Source organism: Salvelinus sp. IW2-2015, unplaced genomic scaffold (genome assembly GCF_002910315.2).
Source record: "Salvelinus sp. IW2-2015 unplaced genomic scaffold, ASM291031v2 Un_scaffold495, whole genome shotgun sequence".
Classification (NCBI taxonomy): Eukaryota; Metazoa; Chordata; class Actinopteri; order Salmoniformes; family Salmonidae; genus Salvelinus; species Salvelinus sp. IW2-2015.
In genome coordinates, this window is record NW_019942562.1 from 270920 (window position 1) to 295901 (window position 24982).

At 44.9% G+C, this 24982-nt stretch overlaps 1 protein-coding gene and 1 pseudogene across 1 annotated transcript in view; one reads left to right on the forward strand and one right to left on the reverse strand.

Moving 5' to 3' along the window:
* Nucleotides 1-21941, reverse strand: part of LOC112068386 (adenylyl cyclase-associated protein 2-like) — a 55637-nt gene extending 33696 nt beyond the window's left edge. The window contains exons 1-4 of the mRNA XM_070438134.1: nt 21714-21941; nt 21517-21545; nt 4545-4669; nt 4229-4333 (exon numbers count right to left, since the gene is read on the reverse strand). Coding sequence (XP_070294235.1) covers nt 4229-4333; nt 4545-4659 — 220 coding nt within the window. The 5' untranslated portion in view covers nt 4660-4669; nt 21517-21545; nt 21714-21941. The remainder of the gene's footprint in view (nt 1-4228; nt 4334-4544; nt 4670-21516; nt 21546-21713) is intronic.
* LOC139023921 (uncharacterized) lies at nt 15600-18920 on the forward strand (annotated as a pseudogene).
* Nucleotides 21942-24982: the final 3041 nt, after the last annotated feature.

Consider the following 24982-nt stretch of genomic DNA (forward strand, 5'->3'; position numbering starts at 1 on the left):
TATTCGTTAGCTCAGTTACCTTAGCTTTCTTGGGAACAGAAACAATTGGTGGCCCTCTTGAAGCATGTGGAACAAGCAGACTGGGATAAGGATCATGATTGAATATGTCCGTAACACACCAGCCAGCTGCGCTGCCCGCATTGCTCTGAGGCACGCCGGCTGGGAATTTGCCGTCTGGCCGCCAGCCTTGCGAGGAGTTAAACACGTTTAAAATGTTTTACTCACCTCGGCTGCAGTGAAGGAAGAGCCCGCAGTTTGGCTAGTGGCCGTGTCAGTGGCCACTGATTGTCCTCCCAAAGCGCGGGAAAAAAGTTGTTTAGGCCTGTCTGGGAGCCAAAGACATCCTGGTCCGCGACGGGGCTGGTTTTCTTTTTGTTATACCGTGATTGACTGTAGACCCTGCCACGATACCTTCTTGTGTCCTGAGCTGCTTGATTGCCGACTCAATTTCTGTCTCTGTACTGAGGACTTAAGCCTGTTTGAGTTTGCCTGCGGAGAGCAATAGCTACACTGTTTGATATTTCGGTCATGCTTCCGGTCACCTTGCCCCTGGTTAAAGCAGTGGTTCGCGCTTTTCAGTTTCACGCGAATGCCATGCCGTTCAATCCACGGTTTTCTGGTTCCGTTGCGAATGTTTTTTATCCGTTGCTGTGGGTTACGACATCGTCAATGCACTTTCCTAAATAACGTCGCTTCCACCGAATTCAGCATATGTTCGGTCAATATTGTTGGACGCGCATGCGGAACATATTCAATCCGCGTGATCGAAGCAGTCTTGAAGCGTGGATTCAGATTGGTCGGACCAGCGTTTGAACAGACCTGAGCGCGGAGTTGTTGTTTGAGTTTCTGTTTGTAGGCTGGAATCAACAAAATGGAGTCGTGGTCAGCTTTTTCGAAAGTGGGCGGCGGGGGAGGGCCCTTATAAGCGGTCGCCGCGAAATGTAGCTATTAACATGATTCTAGTGCTTTTTCTCAGCCCTGGTAGCACAATCGAGTAGTGCTGATAGAATTTTAGGGAGTTTTGTTTTTAGATTAGCCTTGTTAAAATCCCCAGCTACGATGAATGCGCCTCAGGTGCTGTGGTTTCCAGTTTTACCAAAGAGTCAGATAAAGTTCGTTCCAGCGGCCATCGATGTGTTGCTGGGGGGAATATATACTGGCTGTATTTATGATTGAAGAGAATTCCCCTTGGCTAGATAAATGCGACGACATTTGATTGTGAGGAGTTTCTAGATCACGCGTGAAACAGAATGACTTTGCAGTTCCTGTGTGTTGTATATGATGATCACCACCACTTCTCGTTAATCATAAGGCATACCCCCCCCGCCCCTCTTCTTACCGGAAAGGATTGTTTGTTTCTCGTCGCGCGATGCCATGAAGAAACCAGCTGGCTGCAACCGACTCCGTTTAGCGTCCCTTTGAGTTTAGCCATGTTTCCGCTGAAGCAGAGCACGTTGCCAATCCCTGATGTCTCTCTGGAATGGCTACCCAGGTTGCTCGGATTTCATCAACCTTATTGTCCAGGGCTGGGACATTGGCAGTAGTATGCTAGGGAGTGGAGCCGCGCGATGTGCCCCGTCTCCGGAAGCCTGACCGACGAGACCGCCTCGTTTTTCCCCTTTCTTCGGCGTCGCCACAGGGTCGCCGGCTGGCATCAGATCCATTGTATTGGGTGGAAGGCAAAACCACTGGATCCGTTTCGGACAAAGTCATATTCCTGCGTAAGGAAACGATGATGATGGTTGACGTTAATCGTATATTCAGTAGTTCCTCCCGACTGTATGTAATGAACCTAAGATTACCTGGGGACCGATGTAAGAAAATAACACGCAAAAAAACAAAATACTGCATATTTTCCAAGGAACGCGAAGCGAGCGTTCCATCTCTCTTTGGCGCCGGATTAAAACCTGGTCAAAGAACTTACAGGAAACGTTATGATCGTATGAAACGTCATGATCTCTGTAATTGCAACTAAGCGTTTCAGCTACAAATATTGAGTTTGCTTTTCTGATGTATCAATACTTTAGTCTTGCAATCAAAATGCAAATTAATTACTATACTGCTTTTATTTCCTTTTCTGCTTTTTTTGCACACCAGTATCTCTACTTGCACATGACCATCTGATGATTTACCACTCCAGTGTTAATCTGCTAAATTGTAATTATCTGATTTATTGCCTACCTCCTCATGCCTTTTGCACACATTGTATATAGATTCTCTTTTTTTCTTTTTTTCTACCATGTTATTGACTTGTTTATTGTTTACTCCATGTGTAACTCTGTGTTGTTGTCTGTTCACACTGCTATGCTTTATCTTGGCCAGGTCGCAGTTGCAAATGAGAACTTGTTCTCAACTAGCCTACCTGGTTAAATAAAGGTAAAATAAAAAAAAATAAAAAAAAAATAAAATATGTCTCTCTATTATACGTGGGTATATACACTTTGAAACAGATTTGCTGGTGTTTTTACAGTCTTTTATGTCCAACAATAACATTTCACTCAGAAAACTTGGGAGGGCAAATAAAATCACCCGCGGAACCCTGATATACAGTATCATGAATTAAAGTTACACACAGAGTTTCTCTCAATGGAAGTAGAATAGTAGCGTGTGAGAACAGAGTAGAAGTAGAATAGTAGCCTGTGAGAACAGAGTAGGCGACTTTCTTATTTTCATATTTATATCATTCTGTGGTGATCCATTCTTTCCTTCAACTCCCTTTCTTTACTTTTAGATTTTCTTGTCTCTCAGTTTATTGATTTAAATGTGTTTTCTGGTATGTGCTAATGCTATTCAGCTTTTAGCTGCCATAGTACACATTAAATAAAACTCAACTCAAATCCTAATGATCCTTTTTGTGTATTCTCAGCGCTCTGAGAATACTACTCTGTTACAAATATCACATACTTTGAGTTTGTCAGTTTTAAATTTTGTATTTTATTTCACCTTTATTTAATCAGGTAGGCCAGTTGAGAACAAGTTTTCATTTACAACTGCGACTTGGCCAAGATAAAGCAAAGCASTGYGACAAAAACAACAACACAGAGTTACACATAAACAAACGTKCAGTCAATAACACAATAGAAAAGAAAGATTTTTCTATTTATGTACAGTGTGTGCAAATGTAGAAAAGTAGGGAGGTAGGCAATAAATAGGCCCTAGAGGCGAAATAATTACAATTTATCATTAACACTGGAGTGATAGATGTGCAGATGATGATGTGCAAGTAGAGACACTGGGGTGCAAAAGAGCAAGAGGGTAAGTAAWAATATGGGGATGAGGTAGTTGGGTGTGCTATTTACACATTGGCTGTGTACAGGTACAGTGATCGGTAAGCTGCTCTGACAGCTGATGCTTAAATTTAGAGAGGGAGATATAAGACTCCAGCTTTAGAGATTTTTGCAATTCGTTCCAGTCATTGGCAGCAGAGAATTGGAAGGAAAGGCCAAAGGAAGTGTTGGCTTTGGGGGTGACCAGTAAAATATACCTGCTGGAGCGCATGCTACCAGTGGGTGTTGCTATGGTGACCAGTGAGCTGAGATAAGGCGAGGCTTTACCTAGCAAAGACTTATAGATGACCTGGAGCCAGTTGGTTTGGCGATGGATATGTAGTGAGGGCCAGCCAACGAGAGCATACAGGTCGCAGTGGTGGGTAGTATATGGGGCTTTGGTGACAAAACGGATGGCAATGTGATAGACTACATCCAGTTTGCTGAGTAGAGTGTTGAGGGCTATTTTGTAAATGACATCGCCGAAGCCAAGGATYRRTAGGATAGTCCGTTTTACGAGGGTATGTTTGGCAGCATGAGTGAAGGATGCTTTGTTGTGAAATAGGAAGCCGATTCTAGATTTATTTTGGATTGGAGATGCTTAATTTGAGTCTGGAAGGAGTTTACAGTCTAACCAGACACCTACATATTTGTAGTTGTCCACATATTCTAGTAAAGGGAAAGGGACTGCTTCAGTTCATTTACTGTAGACTAACAGTTTCAGATAAAGCCCAAATATAACACCAGTGTGTTAACCAAGACAGCAGCTGTGGACAGCCCCCTGTCTGAGACAGCTGGTGTGTGTGAGTGTGTGTGTAAGTGAGAACGTTTGAGGGATTTGGGGATTGAGGAGGAGACTTTGTGCTCTTAGTGGCGCAGAGACATTTCCCGTTTGCAGCCTTTGCAAGACGCCACTCAAATACACTTAAGGAGAATCAGTCACACGCACACACACACACAACTCACATGGTTCTCCACATCGTCTCCTATGGCTCGGCTATTCTTCAGGTACTCTGACACTGGCCCCAACAGCAGCAGGTCAAAGGCATCCATACACTGGGACAGACCTGTAGAGACAGGAGTGGAGGAGAGGAAGAAGCAGGATAAAACAATGACTATACTGTACTTTTACATACAGTATTATATGTTCATTGCATAAAGTAGTTCCCAGTTGAACCTTCTTGAACCTTAAACATTGAACCTCCTGGTTACTCTGCCTCACTACCCAATGATAAACACCGCTGTCGTAACCTGGACCATGAGAATTCTACTACTCACCTCCGTTGATCCCGTTACAGTCCCCGTTGGCCATGCCATTGGACACCTGCATGTTGACGGACACCTGCTCTAAGCGAATCACGGCCTGCTCCAGCCTCTGAACTAATTTTTCCATGGTGGCGGCCCTAGAAGGAAGTGGAGAAAGTCAGTCTGGGGCTGTAACCATGGCTGGTCCAATCAAAGATACTTGAGCTGTAACCATGGCTGGTCCTGTCAAAAAGCCTGGGGCTGTAATCATGGCTGGTCCAATCAAAGAGTCCAGTCCAGTCAAAGAGGCTGGGGCTGTAAACCATGGCTGGGTCCAATTAAAACGAGTCCTGGGGCTGTAACCGTGGCTGGTCCAATCAAAGAGGCCTGGGGTGTAACCATGGCTGGTACAATTCAAAGAGCCTGGGGCTGTAACCATGGCTGGTCCTGTCAAAAAGAGCCTGGGGCTGTAGCCATGGCTGGTCCTGTCAAAGAGCCTGGGCTGTAGCCATGGCTGGTCCTGTCAAAGAGCCTGGGGCTGTAGCCATGGCTGGTCCTGTCAAAGAGCCTGGGGCTGTAGCCATGGCTGGTCCTGTCAAAGAGCCTGGGGCTGTAGCCATGGCTGGTCCTGTCAAAGAGCCTGGGGCTGTAGCCATGGCTGGTCCTGTCAAAGAGCCTGGGGCTGTAGCCATGGATGGTCCAATCAAAGAGCCTGGGGCTGTAACCATGGCTGGTCCAATCAAAGAGCCTGGGGCTGTAACCATGGCTGTCCAATCAAAGAGCCTGGGGCTGTAACCATGGCTGGTCCTGTCAAAGAGCCTGGGGCTGTAGCCATGGCTGGTCCTGTCAAAGAGCCTGGGCTGTAACCATGGCTGGTCCTGTCAAAGAGCCTGGGGCTGTAGCCATGGTCTGGTCCTGTCAAAGAGCCTGGGGCTGTAACCATGGCTGGTCCAATCAAAGAGCCTGGGGCTGTAGCCATGGCTGGTCCTGTCAAAGAGCCTGGGGCTGTAGCCATGGCTGGTCCTGTCAAAGAAGCCTGGGGCTGTAGCCATGGCTGGTCCTGTCAAAGATCCTGGCTGTAGCCATGGCTGGTCCTGTCAAAGAGCGTTAATATGTCCATCACTGGGCCTGTAGACAGGGCTGGTCAATCAAAGAGCCTGGGGCTGTAGCCATGGCTGGTCCTGTCAAAGAGCGTTAATATGTCCATCACTGGGCCTGTAGACAGGGCTGGTCAATCAATCAATCAAATCAATAACATTTTATTTGTCACATGCTTTGTAAACACCAGGTTTAGAACAACAGTGAAATGCTTCTTCCCAACAATGCAGAGAGAAAAATAATAGAAAAGTAAAACACAAATTAATAAAATAATAATAAATACACAATGAGTAACGATAACATGGCTATATACACTACCGGTGAAACGTTTTAGAACACCTACTTATTCAAGGGTTTTTCTTTATTTTTACTATTTTCTACATTGTAGAATAATAGTGGAGACATCAAAACTATGAAATAACACATATGGAATCATATAGTAACCAAAACATTGATAAACAAGTCAAAATATATGTTATATTTGAGATCCTTCAAAATAGCCAACTTGATGCCAGCTTTGCACACTCTTGGCATTCTCTCAACCAGCTTCATGGAGGTAGTCACCTGGAATGCTTTTCAATTAAACAGGTGTGCCTTGTTAAAAGTACATTTGTGGAATTTCTTTCCTTCTTAAAAGTACATTTGTGGAATTTCTTTCCTTCTTAATATGTTTGAGCCAATCAGTTGTGTTGTAACAAGGTAGGGGTGGTATACAGAAGATAACCCTATTTGGTAAAAGTCCAAGTCCATATTATGGCAAGTACAGCTCAAATAAGCAAAGAGAAACAACAGTCCATTACTTTAAGACATGAAGGTCAGTCAATACGGAAAATTTCAATAACTTTTAAAGTTTCTTCAAGTGCAGTCACAAAAACCATCAAGCGCTATGATGAAACTGGCTCTCATGAGGACCGCCACAGGAATGGAAGACCCAGAGTTACCTCTGCTGCAGAGGATAAGTTCATTAGAGTTACCAGCCTCAGAAATTGCAGCCCAAATAAATTCTTCACAGAGTTCAAGTAAGAGACACATCTCAACATCAACTGTTCAGAGGAGACTGTGTGAATCAGGCCTTCATGGTCGAATTGCTGCAAAGAAACCACAGCAATAAGAAGAAGAGACTTGCTTGGGGCAAGAAACACGAGCAATGGACATTAGACCAGTGGAAATATGTCCTTTGGTCTGGAGTCCAAATTTGAGATTTTGGGTTCCAACCGCTGTGTCTTTGTGAGACGCGGTGTGGGTGAATGGATGGAAATTGAGGTAGATATGTACATATAACTAGGAGTAAAGTGACTAGGCAAGAGGATAGATAATAAAAACAGTAAAAGCAGCGCATGTGAGTCAAAAAAGTTAGTACAAAAAGGGTCAATGCAAATAACCAAATAGCTACCCGGACTATTTAACTAACTATTTAGCAGTCCTATGGCTTGGGGGTAGAAGCTGTACAGGGTCCTGTTGGTTTCAGACTTGGTGTATCGGCTTGCGGTGTGGTAGCAGAGAAAACAGTCTATGACTTTGGTCGCTGGAGTTTTGGACAATTTTTAGGGCCTTCCTCTAACACCACCTGGTATAGAGGTCCTGAATGGCAGGGAGCTTGGCCCCAGTGATGTACTGGGCCTTACGCACTACCCTCTGTAGCACCTTGTGGTCGGATACCAAGCAGTTGACATACCAAGCGGTGATGCAGCCAGTTAATGGTGCAGCTGTAGAACTTTGAGGATCTGAGGGCCCATGAATAATCTTTTCAGCCACCTGCTGGGGATGAGGCATAGTCGTGTCCTCTTCACGACTGTGTTGGTGTGTTTGAACCATGATAGATCCTTAGTGATGTGGACATCGAGGAACTTAAAGCTCTCGACCCGCTCCACTACAGCCCGTCGATGTGAATGGGGCGTGCTTGGCTCTCCGATTCCTGTAGTGCACGATCACCTCCTTTGCCTTGTTGGTCCTGTCAATGAGCCTTGATATGTCCAGCACTGGAGCTGGAGCCAGAGCTGGTTCTGTCACTGAGCCTTGATATGTCCAGCACTGGAGCTGGAGCCAGAGCTGGTCCTGTCACTGAGCCTTGATATGTCCAGGTCTGGAGCTGTAGCCAGGGCTGGTCCTGTCACTGAGCCTTGATATGTCCAGCACTGGAGCTGTAGCCAGGGCTGGTCCTGTCACTGAGCCTTGATANAGCCAGGGCTGGTCCTGTCACTGAGCCTTGATATGTCCAGCACTGGAGCTGTAGCCAGGGCTGGTCCTGTTAATGAGCCTTATAAAGGAAATAAATTGAGGGCCATTTTGTAACGAATGTCGTCGGGAGAAGGAGAAGAGGACCAAGGTGCAGCGTGGTAAGTATTCATAATACGTTATTTTAATAAATATGAACACTCTAACAAAACAACATGACAAACGAACAGTTCTGTAAGGTGACGAAAAACACTAAACAGAAAATATCTACCCACAAACACAGGTGGGAAAAGGCTACCTAAGTATGGTTCTCAATCAGAGACAATGATAGACAGCTGCCTCTGATTGAGAACCACACACGGCCAAACACAAAGAAATAGACAACATAGAACACCAGACATTGAATGCCCACCCAAACTCACGCCCTGACCAAACAAAATAGAGACATAAAAAGGATCTCTACGGTCAGACACATTTGGGATGCAGTCAGAGTTTATCTTCTGGACCTCAACTTCTGCTACCCATCAATCATATCACATCATGCACACCATACCATAGGTGTATCATGACCAGTGGTGGACAAAGTACCCAATTGTCATACTTGAGTAAAAGTAAAAATACCTTCATTTCAAATTCCTTATATTAAGCAAACCAGATCACACAATTTTCTTGTTTTTTGAAATTGACAGATAGCCAGGGGTACTCTCCAACACTCAGACATAAATTACAAACAAAGCACCACCTAAATAATAAAGATATATTTGTTTCAAATAAATAATAAATAATAAAGAAATATAAGAAAGTTATAATTACCCCCAAACATATATTTTTTTAAAGCATTAGTGAGTCTGCCAGATCAGAGGCAGTAGGGATGACCAGGGATTTTCTCTTGATAAGTGCTTGACTTGGACCATTTTCCTGTCCTGCTAAGCATTCAAAATGTAACGAGTWCTTTTGGGTGTCAGGGAAAATTTATGGAATAAAAAGTACATTATTTTATTTAGGAATGTAGTGAAGTAAAAGTAGTCCGAAATATAAATAGTAAAGTAAAGTACAGATACCTCAAAAAACAACATAGTAGTACTTTAGAGTATTTTTACACCACTGATCATGACATGGGTCATTGGTCATGGCTGATTCCTGTTGATTGAGTATGCCTGAGTTAATGAACCAATAGAATAGTAGCCTGTAAACTCCACCTATCCGGCACTCCAGGCAGGCTAGAGCAACAAACGCTCAAAAGTATTTGAAAGATTTCGAATAGAATTTGCACCCAGGTCTGAAGGAGGGTCAGTTCAGTTGTCAGGCCCCAGGTCTGAAGGAGGGTCAGTTCAGTTGTCAGGCCCCAGGTCTGAAGGAGGGTCAGTTTCAGTTGTGCAGGCCCCCAGGTCTGAAGGAGGGTCAGTTCAGTTGTCAGGCCCCAGGTCTGAAGGAGGGTCAGTTCAGTTGTCAGGCCCCCAGCCACAGAGCCACACCTACAGCTGGATGCTGCTCCATCTACTGGAATGTCACTAGCTATTAGATTATTCAGGGACAGGAACAGAGGAAGCGCTAAGATATCTGTTAGAGGGGTCGACAAACTAAGTCACAAAGGTGACAGTACAGAGTAAATATATACTGTCTGACTTTTATTCACAGACTTCTGAAGAAGCGAGAATCCCATTCCACTCGAGGTGTTTTTATTCCAAACTTGTGTCATTCTCCAAGACGTTATAAATCAGGCATAGACCCCACTACGGTAGGCTACACACAAAGGAAAGTATTACAAGCTGTGTGTGCTGTTCTGTTCTGTCTATTTCAGCCCCACTGCTTTACGTAATAGATTGAATACATCAAAAGTTATTTCTAGTGCAGTTGACTCCATCCACGTCATTATTCATCAGAATTATACAATGCTTACAGATACATATGATTTGTACAGATACAGAAGAGGGTTTGGGGTCAGGTTTTAGTGGAGAGCTAGGGTAAGGGTTTACTTTATTCTAAGGATGTAGCCACCTATCTGAACATTACAAAGATACAAGCCATGTCCTAAATGGTAACCTGGTCAAAAGTAGTGCATTATACAGGGAGTAGGGAACCATTTGGGACACAGATAAGGTAGAGGGAGATTGACAGGAGGCCAAGTGTAGAAGATGGATCTGTGACTTGATAGAAATGTTCAGCCAGCCCTGTCCAGTTACTTATCCTCTGTATCAGTTATCTGAATGAACAGGGGAAGTAAAAACTACGGTACACATTACTTCATCTTTCATTTCCTTCTCTACTTTCATTCATTCAGGCTTCAAACACCAGTGATCAAGGAAGGTTAGAAGGAAAGAAGGATAGAAGGAAAGAAGGGTGCATTTCAAGCGTACTCAATCTATTACGTAAAGCAGTGAGGCTGAAATAAACAGAACATAACAGCACACACAGCTTTTAATACTTTCATTTGCGTGTAGCCTACCATAGTGGGGTCTATGCTAGATGTGTATAGTGCACTATTTTTGATCAGAACTCTATGGTCAAAAGTAGTGCACTATACAGGGGTCAGGGGATAGGGTGCCATTTGGGACTCATAGAAGTTCTTCCCTCTCTTTGTCGAGGAGAAACATTATCAATCTGGTCACCTGATCTGGTTGTTATCAGTGGAGATTGACCTCACTGGCCAGGCCATTCGCCTGACTGCGTTAGGAAGCCATCCCCATGCAGGGATCTGCACCAGTGATGTCACTGTCACACAGACTGGATTATTAGCCCTTCTAACACACACACACRAACACGAATGGAAGGACACATGCACGATCACATGAACAAAGACAATTGCAAATACACACACTTCAAATCCAAATGTTATTTATCACATGCTTCGTAAACAAGAGGTGTAGACTAACAGTGAAATGCTTACTTACGGGCCCTTCCTAACTAAAATAATAGAAATAATAGAAAAATAATAACACAAAGAATAACTACACAATGAGTAACGATAACATGGCTATATACACGAGGTACCAGTACTGAGTTGATGATAACTTGGCTATAAACACGAGGTACCAGTACTGAGTTGATGATAACTTGGCTATATACACGAGGTACCAGTACTGAGTTGATGATAACTTGGCTATATACACGAGGTACCAGTACTGAGTTGATGATAACTTGGCTATATACAGAGGTACCAGTACTGAGTTGATGATAACTTGGCTAAATACACGAGGTACCAGTACTGAGTTGATGATAACTTGGCTATATACACGAGGTACCAGTACTGAGTTGATGATAACTTGGCTATATACACGAGTACCAGTACTGAGTTGATGAGAACTTGGCTATATATACACGAGGTACCAGTACAGTGTTTATGTGCAGGGGTACGAGGTAATTGAGGTAGATACACCACATGACCAAAAGTATGTGGACACCTGATTGTCTCATTCCAAGGTCATGGGCATTAATATGGAGTTGGTCCCCCCTTTGCTGCTATAACAGCCTCCACTCTTCTGGGAAGGCTTTCCACTAGATTTTGGAACATTCCTGCAGTGATATGCTCCATTCAGCCACAAGAGCATTAGTGAGGTCAGGCATTGATGGCGATTAGGCTTGGCTCGCAGTCAGCATTCCAATTCATCCAAAAGGTGTTCGGTGGGGTTGAGGTCAGTGCTCTTTGCAGGCCAGTCAAGTTCTTCCACACCGATCTCGACAAACCATTTCTGTATGGACCTCGCTTTGTGCACTGGGACATTGTCATGCTGAAACAGGAAAGGGCCTTCCCCAAACTGTTGTCACAAAGTTGGAAGCACAGAATCGTCTAGAATGTCATTCTATGCTGTAGCGTAAAGCTTTCCTTCCCTGGAACTAAGGGGCCTAGCCCGAAACATGAAAAACAGCCCCAGACCATTATTCCTACTCCACCAAACTTTACAGTTGGCACTATGGATTGGGGCAAGTAGCGTTCTCCTGGATTCCGCCAAACCCCGATTTGTCCGTCGGACTGCCAGATGGTGACGCGTGATTCATCCCTCCAGAGAATGGGTTTCCACTGCTCCATAGTCGGCGAGCTTTACACCATTCCAGCCGACGCTTGGCATTGCGCATGGTGAACTTAGGCTTGTGTGAGTGTTGCAACCGAGGACAGATGATTTTTATGCGCTTCAGCACTTGGCAGTCCCTTTCTGTGAGCTTGTGTGGCCTACCACTTCATGGCTGAGCGTTGTTGCTCCTAGACGTTTCCACTTCACAATAACAGCACTTAAGTTGACCGGGGCAGCTCTAGCAGGGCAGATATTTGACAAACTTACTGGTTGGAAAGGTGGCATTCATATGACATAWGAAGTCACTGAGCTCTTCAGTAAGGCCATTCTACTGTCAATGTTTGTCTATGGAGATTGCATGGCTGTGTGCTCGATTTTATACACAGGTGTGGCTGAAATAGCCGAATCCACTAATTATGGGGTGTTCACACACTTTTGTTTATATAATGYATGTACATATAGGATAAAGTGACTGACTAGGCAACAGGATAGATAATAAACAGTAGCAGCAGTGTATGTGATGAGTCAAAAGAGTTAGTGCAAAAATGGTCAATGCACACACAACAGAATGACAGACACACAAACACTCACACTTCTACACTTGTCACAGGAAAGTCAAGTTCAGTCCAGATGAGCAAAGAAGGAGCTGTGCTGTGTCTCCCGACATCACCTGCACTTCAACATATTAACATCCCTCACCTGTACTTAAATAAGAAGCAGAACAGTGTTTCAGACCAATGCCTCGGCCTTCCTCCTAGCTAAAATCAAATCAAATCGTATTGGTCGCATACGTGTTGAGCAGATGTTCTTGCGGGTGTAGCAAAATGCTTGCGTTCCTAGCTCCAACAGTACAGTAATATCTAACAATACACAACGATACACACAAATGTAAAAGTAAAAGAAAGGAATTAAGAAATATAGAAATATTAGGACATCTGCTACAGTAGGACCTAGCAGCTAGCATTCATCAGTGAGCTGTAGCCTGCAGCAGGACTCAAACCGGCAGTCCTGTGAATTCACTAACTCATTGGTGGTGGACGGGAGGTGCAGCCTGGGCGTAATCTATTAATTACACTAGAGAATTCTCTCAGCAGTGCCAAATGTCTAACATGGGCTTCACTGTATATTTATGTGAGCTGCCAGACAGTACAGAGCCCTAAAGAGTCTGTTTAAGATTTGGTTTGAGGTTTTCAAACTGGATGTTTGAGAGATATTCAGACACCCTTGGAAGACAGTGTAAGTTGAAAGATATATATATATATATAACAAGATATATTTATCTCATATATTGTTAAAAACAAATGTGTTATGGCAATGTAACTTCATCAAAGTGACTCCTTAAAATATACAGTTGAAGTCGGAAGTTTACATACACTTAGGTTGGAGTCATTAAAACTCKTTTTTCAACCACTCCACAAATTTCTAGTTAACAAACTATAGTTTTGGCAAGTCGGTTAGGACATCTACCTTGTGCATGACACAAGTAATTTTTCCAACAATTGTTTACAGACAGATTATTTCACTTATCATTCAATGTATCACAATTCCAGTGGGTCAGACGTTTACATACACTAAGTTGACTGTGCTTTAAACAGCTTGGAAAATTCCAGAGAATGATGTTATGGCTTTATAAGCTTCTGATAGGCTAATTGACATCATTTGAGTCAATTGGACCTGTGGATGTATTTCAAGGCCTACCTTCAAACTCAGTGCCTCTTTGCTTGACATCATGGGAAAATCAAAAGAAATCAGACCTCGGAAAAAATTGGAGACCTCCACAAGTCTGGTTCATCCTTGGGAGCAATTTCCAAATGCCCGAAGGTACCACGTTCATCTGTACAAACAATAGTACGCAAGTATAAACACCATGGGACCACGCAGGCGTCATATCGCTCAGGAAGGAGACACGTTCTGTCTCCTAGAGATGGACGTACTTTTGTGAGAAAAGTGCAAATCAATCCCACAACAACAGCAAAGGACCTCGTGAAGATGCTGGAGGAAACGGGTACAAAGGTATCTATATCCACAGTAAAATGAGTCCTATATCGACATAACCTGAAAGGCCGCTCAGCAAGGAAGAAGCCACTGCTCCAAAACCGCCATAAAAAAGTCAGACTATGGTTTGCAACTGCACATGGGGACAAAGATCGTACTTTTTGGAGAAATGTCCTCTGGTCTGAACTGTTTGGCCATAATGACCATCGTTATGTTTGGAGGAAAAAGGCGGAGGCTTGCAAGCCAAAGAACACCATCCCAACTGTGAAGCACGGGGTGGCAGCATCATGTTGTGGGGGTGCTTTGCTGCAGGAGGGACTGGTGCACTTCACAAAATAGCTGGCATCATGAGGATGGAAAATTATGTGGATATATTGAAGCAACATCTCAAGACATCAGTCAGGAAGTTAAAGCTTGGTCGCAAATGGATCTTCCAAATGGACAATGACCCAAAGCATTCTTCCAAAGTTGTGGCAGAATGGCTTAAGGACAACAAAGTCAATGTATTGGAGTGGCCATCACAATGCTCTGACCTCAATCCTATAAAAAATGTGTGTGCAGAACTGAAAAAGCGTGTGCGAGCAAGGAGGCCTACAAACCTGACTCAGTTACACTAGCTCTGTCAGTAGGAATGGGCCAAAATTCACCCAACTTATTGTGGGAAGCTTGTGGAAGGGTACCCAAAATGTTTGACCCAAGTTAAACAATTTGAAGGCAATGCTACCAAATACTAATTGAGTGTATGTAAACTTCTGACCCACTGGGAATGTGATGAAAGAAATAAAAGCTGAAATAAATCATTCTCTCTACTGCTATTCTGACATTTCGCATTCTTAAAATAAAGTGATGATCTTAACTGACCTAAGACAGGGAATTTTTACCAGGAGTAAATGTCAGGAATTGTGAAAACCTGAGTTTAAATGTATTTAGCTAAGGTGTATGTAAACTTCCGACTTCAACTGTGTATAAATATGGACTGTGTAGGGTAATGACTGTTAGAGGGAGGTGTTCTAAGTACTGATCTTGAGTCCGTTTTTGTGCTTGTGTTCCAATGGTTGAGATAAGGTCAAATGTAGGGAAAGCTGATCTTAGACCAGTGCTCACTGGCATACATAACACTGAATATCTGATCAAAGAGCGTACAGATGTAGGATCTTAATTTGACCAGTTTCTCACATCAGGAAAATAATCCTTCAGCAACAGGAAATGTGAATTATTATGTGAATTATGGATATTTGTTTAGGGGTTGACACATTTATTGTTAGGACAAATTAAGTTTTATATTTTTTTAAGCTTAAATACACCTCAAGTTTGCACTTCTTGCAACAACATGGTGATCAAATTAAAATCCTATTCCAAATTCCAAAATCTCAAGATGTGCTTTGTTTTAAATAGAAACATTTGACAAGCCTTGCAACGTGCTACTGATGTCACGACTTCTGCCGAAGTCGAAGCCTCTCCTTGTTCGGGCGGTGCTCGGCGGTCGACGTCACCGGTCTTCTAGCCATCATTGATCCATTTTTCATTTTCCATTGGTTTTGTCTTGTCTTCATACACACCTGGTTTCAATCCCATTCATTACCTGTTGTGTATTTAACCCTCTGTTTCCCCTCATGTCTTTGTATCCAGTGTTGTATATCTTTTGTATTGGTGCGCGACGGGTCCTCGTACCCATTTTGTTACATTTAATGTTTGGAGTATGTTTCGCTCATTATTATTAAATAACTCCATTACACTCAGTTTGATTCTCCTGCGCCTGACTTCCCTGCCATCTATACACACGATGCTGACAGAATCTCAGACAAAAAAAATGAAGTCAGCAGGAGAAGGTACCTCGGCCGTGGAGGAACGCGTCATGGAACAAACGGAGATGATTGACAATCTGAGCACCGCCATGGATCGTGTTGTCCAGAATATGGACCGCTGGGAGAGACAGGGAGCGCCTCCACCAGCACAACCGGGGTCTCCCTTGAACGCTTTTTCCCCTCCTGAACTCAGCAGGATCCATTTATCCCTGCCTAAGGGGTACAACGGAGATACTGCCGGCTGCCAGGGTTTTCTCCTTAAACTAAGCTTGTATCTGGCCACGGTCCATCCAGCTCCATCGGACCGTGAGAAGAGTTACGCCCTCGTCTAGTGCCTCACTGGGAAAGCCCTGGAGTGGGCCAGCGCTGTGTGTGGAGAAGAGGATGCGGCGTTGGACCATTTTGAGGAGTTCACCCGCCATTTCAGGACAGTATTTGACCACCCACCCGAAGGCAGAACGGCGGGTGAGCGCCTCTACCATCTGAGGCAGGAGACGAGGAGCGCACAGGAGTTTGCTCTGGAGTTTAGGACCCTGGCTGCCGGCGCTGGATGGAGCGACAGGGCCCTGATTGACCATTACCGCTGTAGTCTACACGAGTACGTCTGTCGGGAGCTGGCCTGTAGAGACACCACCTTCACCTTCGACCAGCTGGTGGATATGTCCATCAGGCTGGACAACATGCTGGCTACTYGTGGACGTCTAGATCGGGGTCTGGTTGTTCCATCTTCCCGCACTCTCTCTCCTGTACCCATGGAGTTGGGAGGGATGGTGCGCAGGGAGACCGGAGGGGGTTCCCGCTCGAGCACCATATGTGGTCGCAGAGGTCACACTGCTGGTCGGTGCCGGGTTGGTTCCTCTGGGAATAGAGGCAGCAGGCAGGGTACTCTGGCATCACCCCAGGTGAGTAGGCACCATTCTCATCCAGAGCCCTCTGTTGCACTTATGTTTGTCTCTGTCACTTTTCCTGAATTTTCCCCGCATTCCCAGTATAAGAAGCTAGTAGATTCAGGTGCGGCTGGGAATTTCATTAATACAAGTTTAGCTCATAGTTTAGGGATCCCCATTGTTCCTGTGGATATGCCTTTCCCCGTTCATGCTTTAGATAGTCGACCATTAGGKTCAGGGTTTATCAGGGAGGTCACCGCACCTTTGTGTATGATAACGCAGGAGGGTCACAAGGAGAAGATTAGTCTTTTCCTTATTGATTCTCCTGCGTATTCTGTGGTGCTAGGCCTACCCTGGTTAGCTTGTCATAACCCCACTGTTTCTTGGCCACAGAGGGCTCTTACGGGGTGGTCACGAGAGTGCTCAGGTAGGTGTTTAGGTAGGGGTTTCCGTTGGTGCTACTACGGTGRAAAGTCCAGACCAGGTCTCCACCGTGCGCATTCCCCCRGRATATGCCGATTTGGCTCGCGCCTTCTGTAAAAAGAAGGCGACTCAATTACCACCCCATCGACGGGGGGATTGTGCGATAGATCTCCTGGTAGACGCTGCATTTCCCAGGAGTCACGTGTATCCCCTGTCGCAAGCGGAGACGGTGGCTATGGAGACATATGTCTCCGAATCCCTGCGTCAGGGGTATATTCAACCCTCCATTTCACCACGTCTCCTCGAGTTTCTTTTTTGTGAAGAAGAAGGATGGCGGTTTGCTCCCGTGCATTGACTATCGAGGTCTCAATAAAATCACTGTGAGATATAGTTACCCGCTACCTCTTATCACTACAGCGATTTAGTCAATGCACGGGGCGCGCTTCTTTACTAAACTGGATCTCAGGAGTGCGTACAATCTGGTGCGTATTCGGAAGGGAGATGAGTGGAAGACGGCATTTAGCACCACCTCAGGTCATTATGAGTACCTCGTCATGCCATATGGGTTGATAAATGATCCATCAGTTTTCCAATCATTTGTAGATTAGATTTTCAGAGACCTGCACGGGGAGGGTGTAGTGGCGTATATCGATGATATCCTGATATGCTCGGCGCGTGTAGCGGAGTATGTGTCCCTGGTGCGCAAAGTCCTTGGTCGCCTGTTGGAGCATGATCTATATGTCAAGGCTGAGAAATGCTTGTTCTTCCAACAATCCGTCTCCTTCCTAGGGCATCGGATTTCCACGTCAGGAGTGGAGATGGAGAGCGACCGCATTGCAGCCGTGCGTAATTGGCCGACTCCCACCACGGTAAAGGAGGTGCAGCGTTTTTTAGGGTTTGCCAACTACTACCGGAGGTTTATTCGGGGTTTTTGTCAGGTTGCTGCTCCCATTACCTCACTGCTAAGGGGGGGGGCCCGGTGYGCTTGTAGTGGTCGGCTGAGGCGAACAGGGCTTTTAGGCACCTGAAGGCTCTGTTTACCTCGGTTCCTGTGTTGGCTCATCCGGATCCCTCTTTGCCATTCATARTGGAGGTGGACGCATCCGAAGCTGGGATAGGAGCAGTGCTCTTCGGGTACGCCACTGAAGCTCTGCCCCTGTGCCTTCTTTTCGAAGAAGCTCAGCCCAGCGGAGCGAAACTATGATGTGGGGGACTGGGAGCTGTTAGCTGTCGTAAAAGCCTTGAAGGCGTGGAGACATTGGCTTGAGGGGGCTAAACACCCTTTTCTCATCTGGACTGAACATCGCAATCTGGAGTACATCCGGGAGGCGAGGAGACTGAATCCTCGTCAGGCAAGGTGGGCCATGTTTTTCACTTGTTTTGTGTTTACCCTCTCTTACAGACCAGGCTCCCAGAACATTAAGGCAGACGCATTGTCCCGGCTGTATGACACAGAGGAGCGGCCCATGGATCCCACTCCCATACTCCCAGCTTCTTGTTTGGTGGCGCCGGTAGTGTGGGAGCTGGACGCGGACATTGAGCGGGCGTCACGTGCAGAGCCCTCTCCTCCTCAGTGTCCAGCTGGGCGTCTGTACATTCCGTCTGCTGTCCGCGACCGATTGATCTATTGGGCCTTGATGGGAGGTACTGGTGGCCCACTTTAGCTAAGGGCGTGAGGATTTATGTTTCCTCCTGCTCAGTGTGCGCCCAGTGCAAGGCTCCTAGACACCTGCCCAGAGGTAAGTTACAACCCTTACCCATTCCACAACGGCCGTGGTCGCACCTGTCGGTGGATTTTTTTAACTGATCTTCCACCTTCACAGGGTAACACCACGATCCTGGTCGTTGTAGATCGTTTTTCTAAGTCCTGTCATCTCCTCCCTTTGCCCGGTCTCCCTACGGCCTTACAAACTGTGGAGGCCCTGTTTACACACGTTTTCCGGCACTATGGGCTGCCTGAGGATATAGTGTCTGATCGGGGTTTACATCATGGGTCTGGAAGGCGTTCATGGAACGTCTGGGGGTCTCGGTCAGCCTTACCTCAGGTTTTCACCCCGAGAGTAATGGGCAGGTGGGGAGAGTTAACCAGAATGTGGGTAGGTTTCTGCGGTCTTATTGCCAGGACCGGCCGGAGTCGGCGGCGAAGTTCGTGCCCTGGGCAGAGATGGCCCAGAATTCGCTACGCCACTCCTCCACTAACCTTTCTCCCTTTCAATGTGTATTAGGGTATCAGCCGGTTCTGGCTCCTTGGCATCAGAGTCAGACCGAGGCTCCTGCGGTGGACAATTGGTTCCGGCGCGCGGAGGAAACCTGGGAGGCCGCCCACGTCCACCTTCATCAGCGCGCCATACTGCGCCAGAAAGTTGGCGCAGACCGTCACCGCAGTGAGGCCCCGGTGTTCGCACCAGGGGACAGGGTCTGGCTCTCGACCCGAAACCTGTCCCTCCGCCTGCCCTACCGGAAGCTGGGTCCGCGGTTTGTGGGGCCGTTTAAAGTCCTGAGGAGAGTGAACGAGGTATGTTATAGGTTACAGCTACACACTAATTACCATATTAACCCCTCGTTCCATGTGTCTCTCCTCAGGCCGGTGGTGGCTGGCCCGCTCCAGGAGGCTGAAGTGCGTGATGTTTCTCCCGGCGTACTCCGTTCGATCCATCTTGGATTCGAGACGTCGGGCGAGGGGCCTTCAGTACCTCGTGGACTGGGAGGGGTACGGTCCGGAGGAGAGATGCTGGGTTCCGGTGGAGGACGTATTAGATCCTTCCATGCTGCGAGAATTCCACCGTCTCCATCCGGATCGCCCTGCACCTCGCCCTCTGGGTCGTCCCCGAGGCCGGCGTCAGGGGGGCGGGGGGTACTGTCACGACTTCTGCCGAAGTCGATGCCTCTCCTTGTTCGGGCGGTGCTCGGCGGTCGACGTCACCGGTCTTCTAGCCATCATTGATCCATTTTTCATTTTCCATTGGTTTTGTCTTGTCTTCATACACACCTGGTTTCAATCCCATTCATTACCTGTTGTGTATTTAACCCTCTGTTTCCCCTCATGTCTTTGTCAGAGATTGTTTGTATGTCAGTGTTGTATATCTTTTGTATTGGTGCGCGACGGGTCCTCGTACCCATTTTGTTATTTGTTACATTTAATGTTTGGAGTATGTTTCGCTCATTATTATTATTATTAAATAACTCCATTACACTCAGTTTGATTCTCCTGCGCCTGACTTCCCTGCCACCTATACACACGACGCTGACAATTGAACAGAGTACAGTCTGACACTMTTTCCCCAAGTTCTATTCATAGTTTTCCCTGTTGTTGAATTTTGAAAACATTCAAATTAAAAATTGAGTGAAAGCAACAGCTAGAATCTGGCACAGTATGACTTGATTAGCATCTCTTCACCACTGAGTTGGCCAAAGAATCCATGGTGATCGAAATTGCATGGGGAATGAAATTTATAGCTCTTTCGCTGTTGGACTCCAGCTATACAGTGTTACAATAAGTTACTTGTATACAGTGATTGAGGGAGAGCCAGCACAGGATTTGAACCCGCAACCCTGAGGTTTAGAGATTTAGATCATTATATACTGGAGGCACCGTAAGGAAGATTGTTTTCATAGCAAACAAAGCACCTAAAAATTGTCTGACCAATGGGGAGGGATTTAGACCCAACAGCTGTGAAAGCAGACATTGGGGATGTGTTATTATTCTACTGAAATGAGAATGGCATTTTACTTCCAGATCCCCATGGGGTCTCATAAACTCTATGCCCTGCGTATCTGATCTCAGAGCTATATTGGGCCCCAGCTTCAAGTGAGTGTTGGTGATATACTGTCATATATTCTAAGTCTGAAGGTTCTATGGTTGGTGCTTGATAGGCCCCAAAGGTCTCTGGGCTAAGGACCATCTATTTCTTAGACATGATGAWCGGCCTTCTACCTGGAGATCTGGAAACTCTTATAGTTATAAGGCTTATGAATAGTACATTTGAGAATATGAACATAATCAGAAAGGCTTACATGTGAGAATTGAAAAATTGTCAATCAGTGAAATAATATTTCTAGACATCAATCTTTGTGAAGCTCATACTGTTTTGGACAGCATTAAACTGTGTCAACATTCATAGTGTTCCTGAAAAGGTTCATTCAAGGTTGGTGTGACACAGGTGCACTGATTCTGTGTGAGAAGTATAGTATGTTGTGTTTATGTGTCCTCACATCACATAGAAAGTAGGTATGAGAGGTTTGACATTAGCATCACATAACATAGGCATATTAAAAGCGATTATGGACTCGGCGCCACACATTACACCATAATAATAATACAACTATGTTGACATGTCATCTTTCCAGTTTCATCCTGCGTCATTGGCATGCTACATTGTATAGGCTACCGTTATCACATACACCAATTGCAATGACATCGACATACATTTATGAAATAAAGTTAGAAATTATTATAGTCTAACAGTAACGGTAGCCTATTTGACGCCTCACCCGTTTTCTGGAAAACACTGAAACGCCGCGAATACGCAATGATGTAACTAGCCATAAAAAAACACAAACACAAGACACACAGACCGCACACAAAGAATATGAAAAGGGCGATTGTTCAGACCTTTGTGGTTATCGGTGTCTTCTTTTCTCCTGCCAACACAGCGAATAGAATAACCGCACGCGTTTCAATGAGGCTGAGCCAGCTACAAACGTACTGCCCTGGCCCCCACCTCCCTGCACCACTCCCTCCCGTTCCCATCTCGTCAAAAACATTACATTCGGTTGAAAACAAACTAACCAACAAAGTAACATATTTACCTTCGACTAAAGGTCCCTATCAAATCCTAGCGTAGTGTTTTCTTTCGCTTTTGTAATATCCCGGCAAGATTTGTTCCTGGGTATTCCGATGTATCCAGCCTCCCTGTCAGTCAATCGCGCAGCTAACTCTGCGTTTCCGGGACTTCTAAATTAAGTAACATTGGTGAACCTGAGAAAACTGTGGATTAAGTGGACCACTGGCAAAGTACCAGTTGGTGACTCCAATCTTTCTCTGCTCCACTGCCTGGTCTTGAGAAGCAGTAATGGGAGCCCCAGACACCTAAATATGGAATGTCTAATTGAAGTCTAATGTTATGTAGGCAGGCTAGCAATGGACTTGCCCATGAGTCAAGGGAGAAAGCACTATAGCCTAGTTTCTCCATAGTGCTGGGTGGACAATCAAATCTAAAAGCTTGTCATCATCATCACCACCATCATCATCATCATCACCACAACCACCACCACCATCATCATCACCACAACTACCACCGACACCATCATCATCACCACTACTATCATCATCATCACCACAACCAACACCATCATCACCACAACCACCACCGACACCATCCCCATCCCCAACCCCACTACTATCGTCATCATCATCATCATCATCATCATCATCATCATCATCATCACCACAACCACAACTACCACCGACACATCATCATCCCCACAACCACTACCGACACCATCATTATCAACACCACCACCACTGCTATCATCATCATCATCACCACAACCACCACCACAACCACCACAACAGGTCAAGGACAGACCTACATAAAAAAAWKTAAAGGCACACATAGCCTACATATTAATGCATACACACAAACTATCTAGGCCAAATAGRGGAGAGGCGTTGTGCCATGAGGTGTTGCTTTATCTGTTTTTTTAAACCAGGTTTGCTGTTTATTTGAGTAATATAAGATGGAACGGAGTTCCATGCAATAATGGCTCTATATAATACTGTATGCTTTCTTGAATTTGTTCTGGATTTGGGGACTGTGAAAAGACCCTTGGTGGCATGTCTGGTGGGGTAAGTGTGTGTGTCAGAGCTGTGTGTAAATTGACTATGCAAACAATTTGGAATTTTCAAGTTCAAGTTTCTTARTAAAAGAAGTGATGCAGTCAGTCTCTCCTCAACTCTTAACCATATCAGCCCTCTGATTACAATGAATAGCAAGACATGCCGCTCTGTTCTGGGTCAGCTGCAGCTTAACTAGGTCTTTCCTTGCAGCACTGGACCCCACGACGATAATCAAGATTAGACAAAACTTGAGCCTTCTGAACTTGCTTTTTGGTGTGGTGTTAAAAAAGCAGAGCATCTCTTTATTACGGACAGACCTCTCCTCATCTTTACAACCATTGAATCTATATGTTTTGACCATGACAGTTWACRATCTAAGATAACGCCAAGTAATTTAGTCTCCTCAACTTGTTCAACAGCCACACCATTAGTTCACATCAACTCAAATAAAAGTGAGGGCAAGTTTCAACAGGGCTATTCACCGTGACCCTGATCATGTTAACGGCTCCTTCTACTCCCTGACTGTCATATCCCAATTAACAACCTGCCTCTGAATTCCATCATGGCGGACGTCAGATGCCATGGAAGCCGTAGTGATGTCATGCGAAAGGCCTATCTCTGCTGTGTCATGGCAGCTGCCTGGGCCTGGCTGGCCAGCGTCTAGTTACACTGCAGGCTGAAATAGACCATTTGTGTTCCAAATGGCAGCCTGTTCCCTATGCAGTGCACTACTTTGGTCAGGGCCCAATGGGACACAGCCCATGCTGCCTCCATGCCAGGTTAGGGGAGGTGAGGTTAGGGAGGTATGTCTTGGCAGCCAGCATTCAGGCCTCTTGGCATCTATTATTGATTAGAAAGCTTCTGAATTATTTGTATGCTTTCCCAGAGGACTCCATTCTCTAACTCTCTGCTTCCAGACAGGTTTGTTTGAGTGTGAGGTCAATGCTTGTCCCATGTCATCGACGGCCCGGCTAAAATGGTGGAGAGGCCTTGGGTGACAGTGTTAGACAATGAAGAGCAGCAACACACCAGGCAGCGGACACCCGGCGGACATTTTGCGTGTAATCCCATAAGGCTCCTGACTACCTCCTGGCTGCTCTGTGGTCACTCGCACACATGCATGCACTCACAACCACCCACACAGTGAAATGTACTCAGCTATCTAAACCAACTAAACTAAGAACATTGTTTTTAAACACCAGTCCCCCAAAAGGTTTTACAACCATATTAACAGCTTTGGTTATGTTTTATGTTTATGTTTGCACAAAAAAACAGCAAGTCTGTTTATAGGTGTTTAATAGACATCAACAGCTTTGGCAGCTWCATACCTAATTTGCTCTGCAGACTATCAATGGTCTCAGGCCTCCATACTAAGGCCCACAAAAAGACACCCAACCTGAAGACAACATCAATTCAACATCCATCTTTAAAAAACAACAGTATTCTTTTTAAATATAGAACCTTTTATTTCAATTTAGAGTAAATAGTGTTGAAATTCTGAAATAAAGTTTTAATACCAACAGGACCTTTGCATTTAAATATAGTAAATAACACTGTACATGCCTTAATCCAGTGACAATGAAAAGCTTCCTTAAAATCTTTTTTTTTTTGTCATTTATTTTTCATATTTTCCCTTGTAAGAAATAGTTCAAGTATAAAAATTCCCAACAGTGTAAAATAGCCCATCTGATGTATATTAAAAGCAATAGAAGCACAACTATCCGAACCATGACAATAACTATACATTCTAATGTATAAAGCAGCATTTTGCTAATTTTTGTCAGGATTTTTTGTTGTCTTTTCCAACAGTTCTAAACACAAAAGAGACAGAGTAACAGTCTGCATGCAAATAGGCCTGCATTTAAATAAAGTTTCATAGAAAAGGCATTAAACTAACCGATATTTATTCTAAGATTTCAAAAGGCAAAAAGTATAATTGTACAGTGCACATACAGAATTGTATATTATATAAATCCTACATTAACATTTTTGGTTGAGTATGTTAATAATAATTATAATACAACTAAATCTACTCAATAACTTATATACCTTGAGATGAATACATAATAAAATGAATACAGTACCACCACTAAGTCTCTGTCCTTAGAGCGCATAGAACATAGTCCAATCTCAAAATAAATATCTTAAATAGTAGATCTCCTTTCTTACTCTCTTAAATAGCAATACAAATGTAAGGCACACTAAGAATCCATAGATTCATATGTCAAGCGCCTGCAGC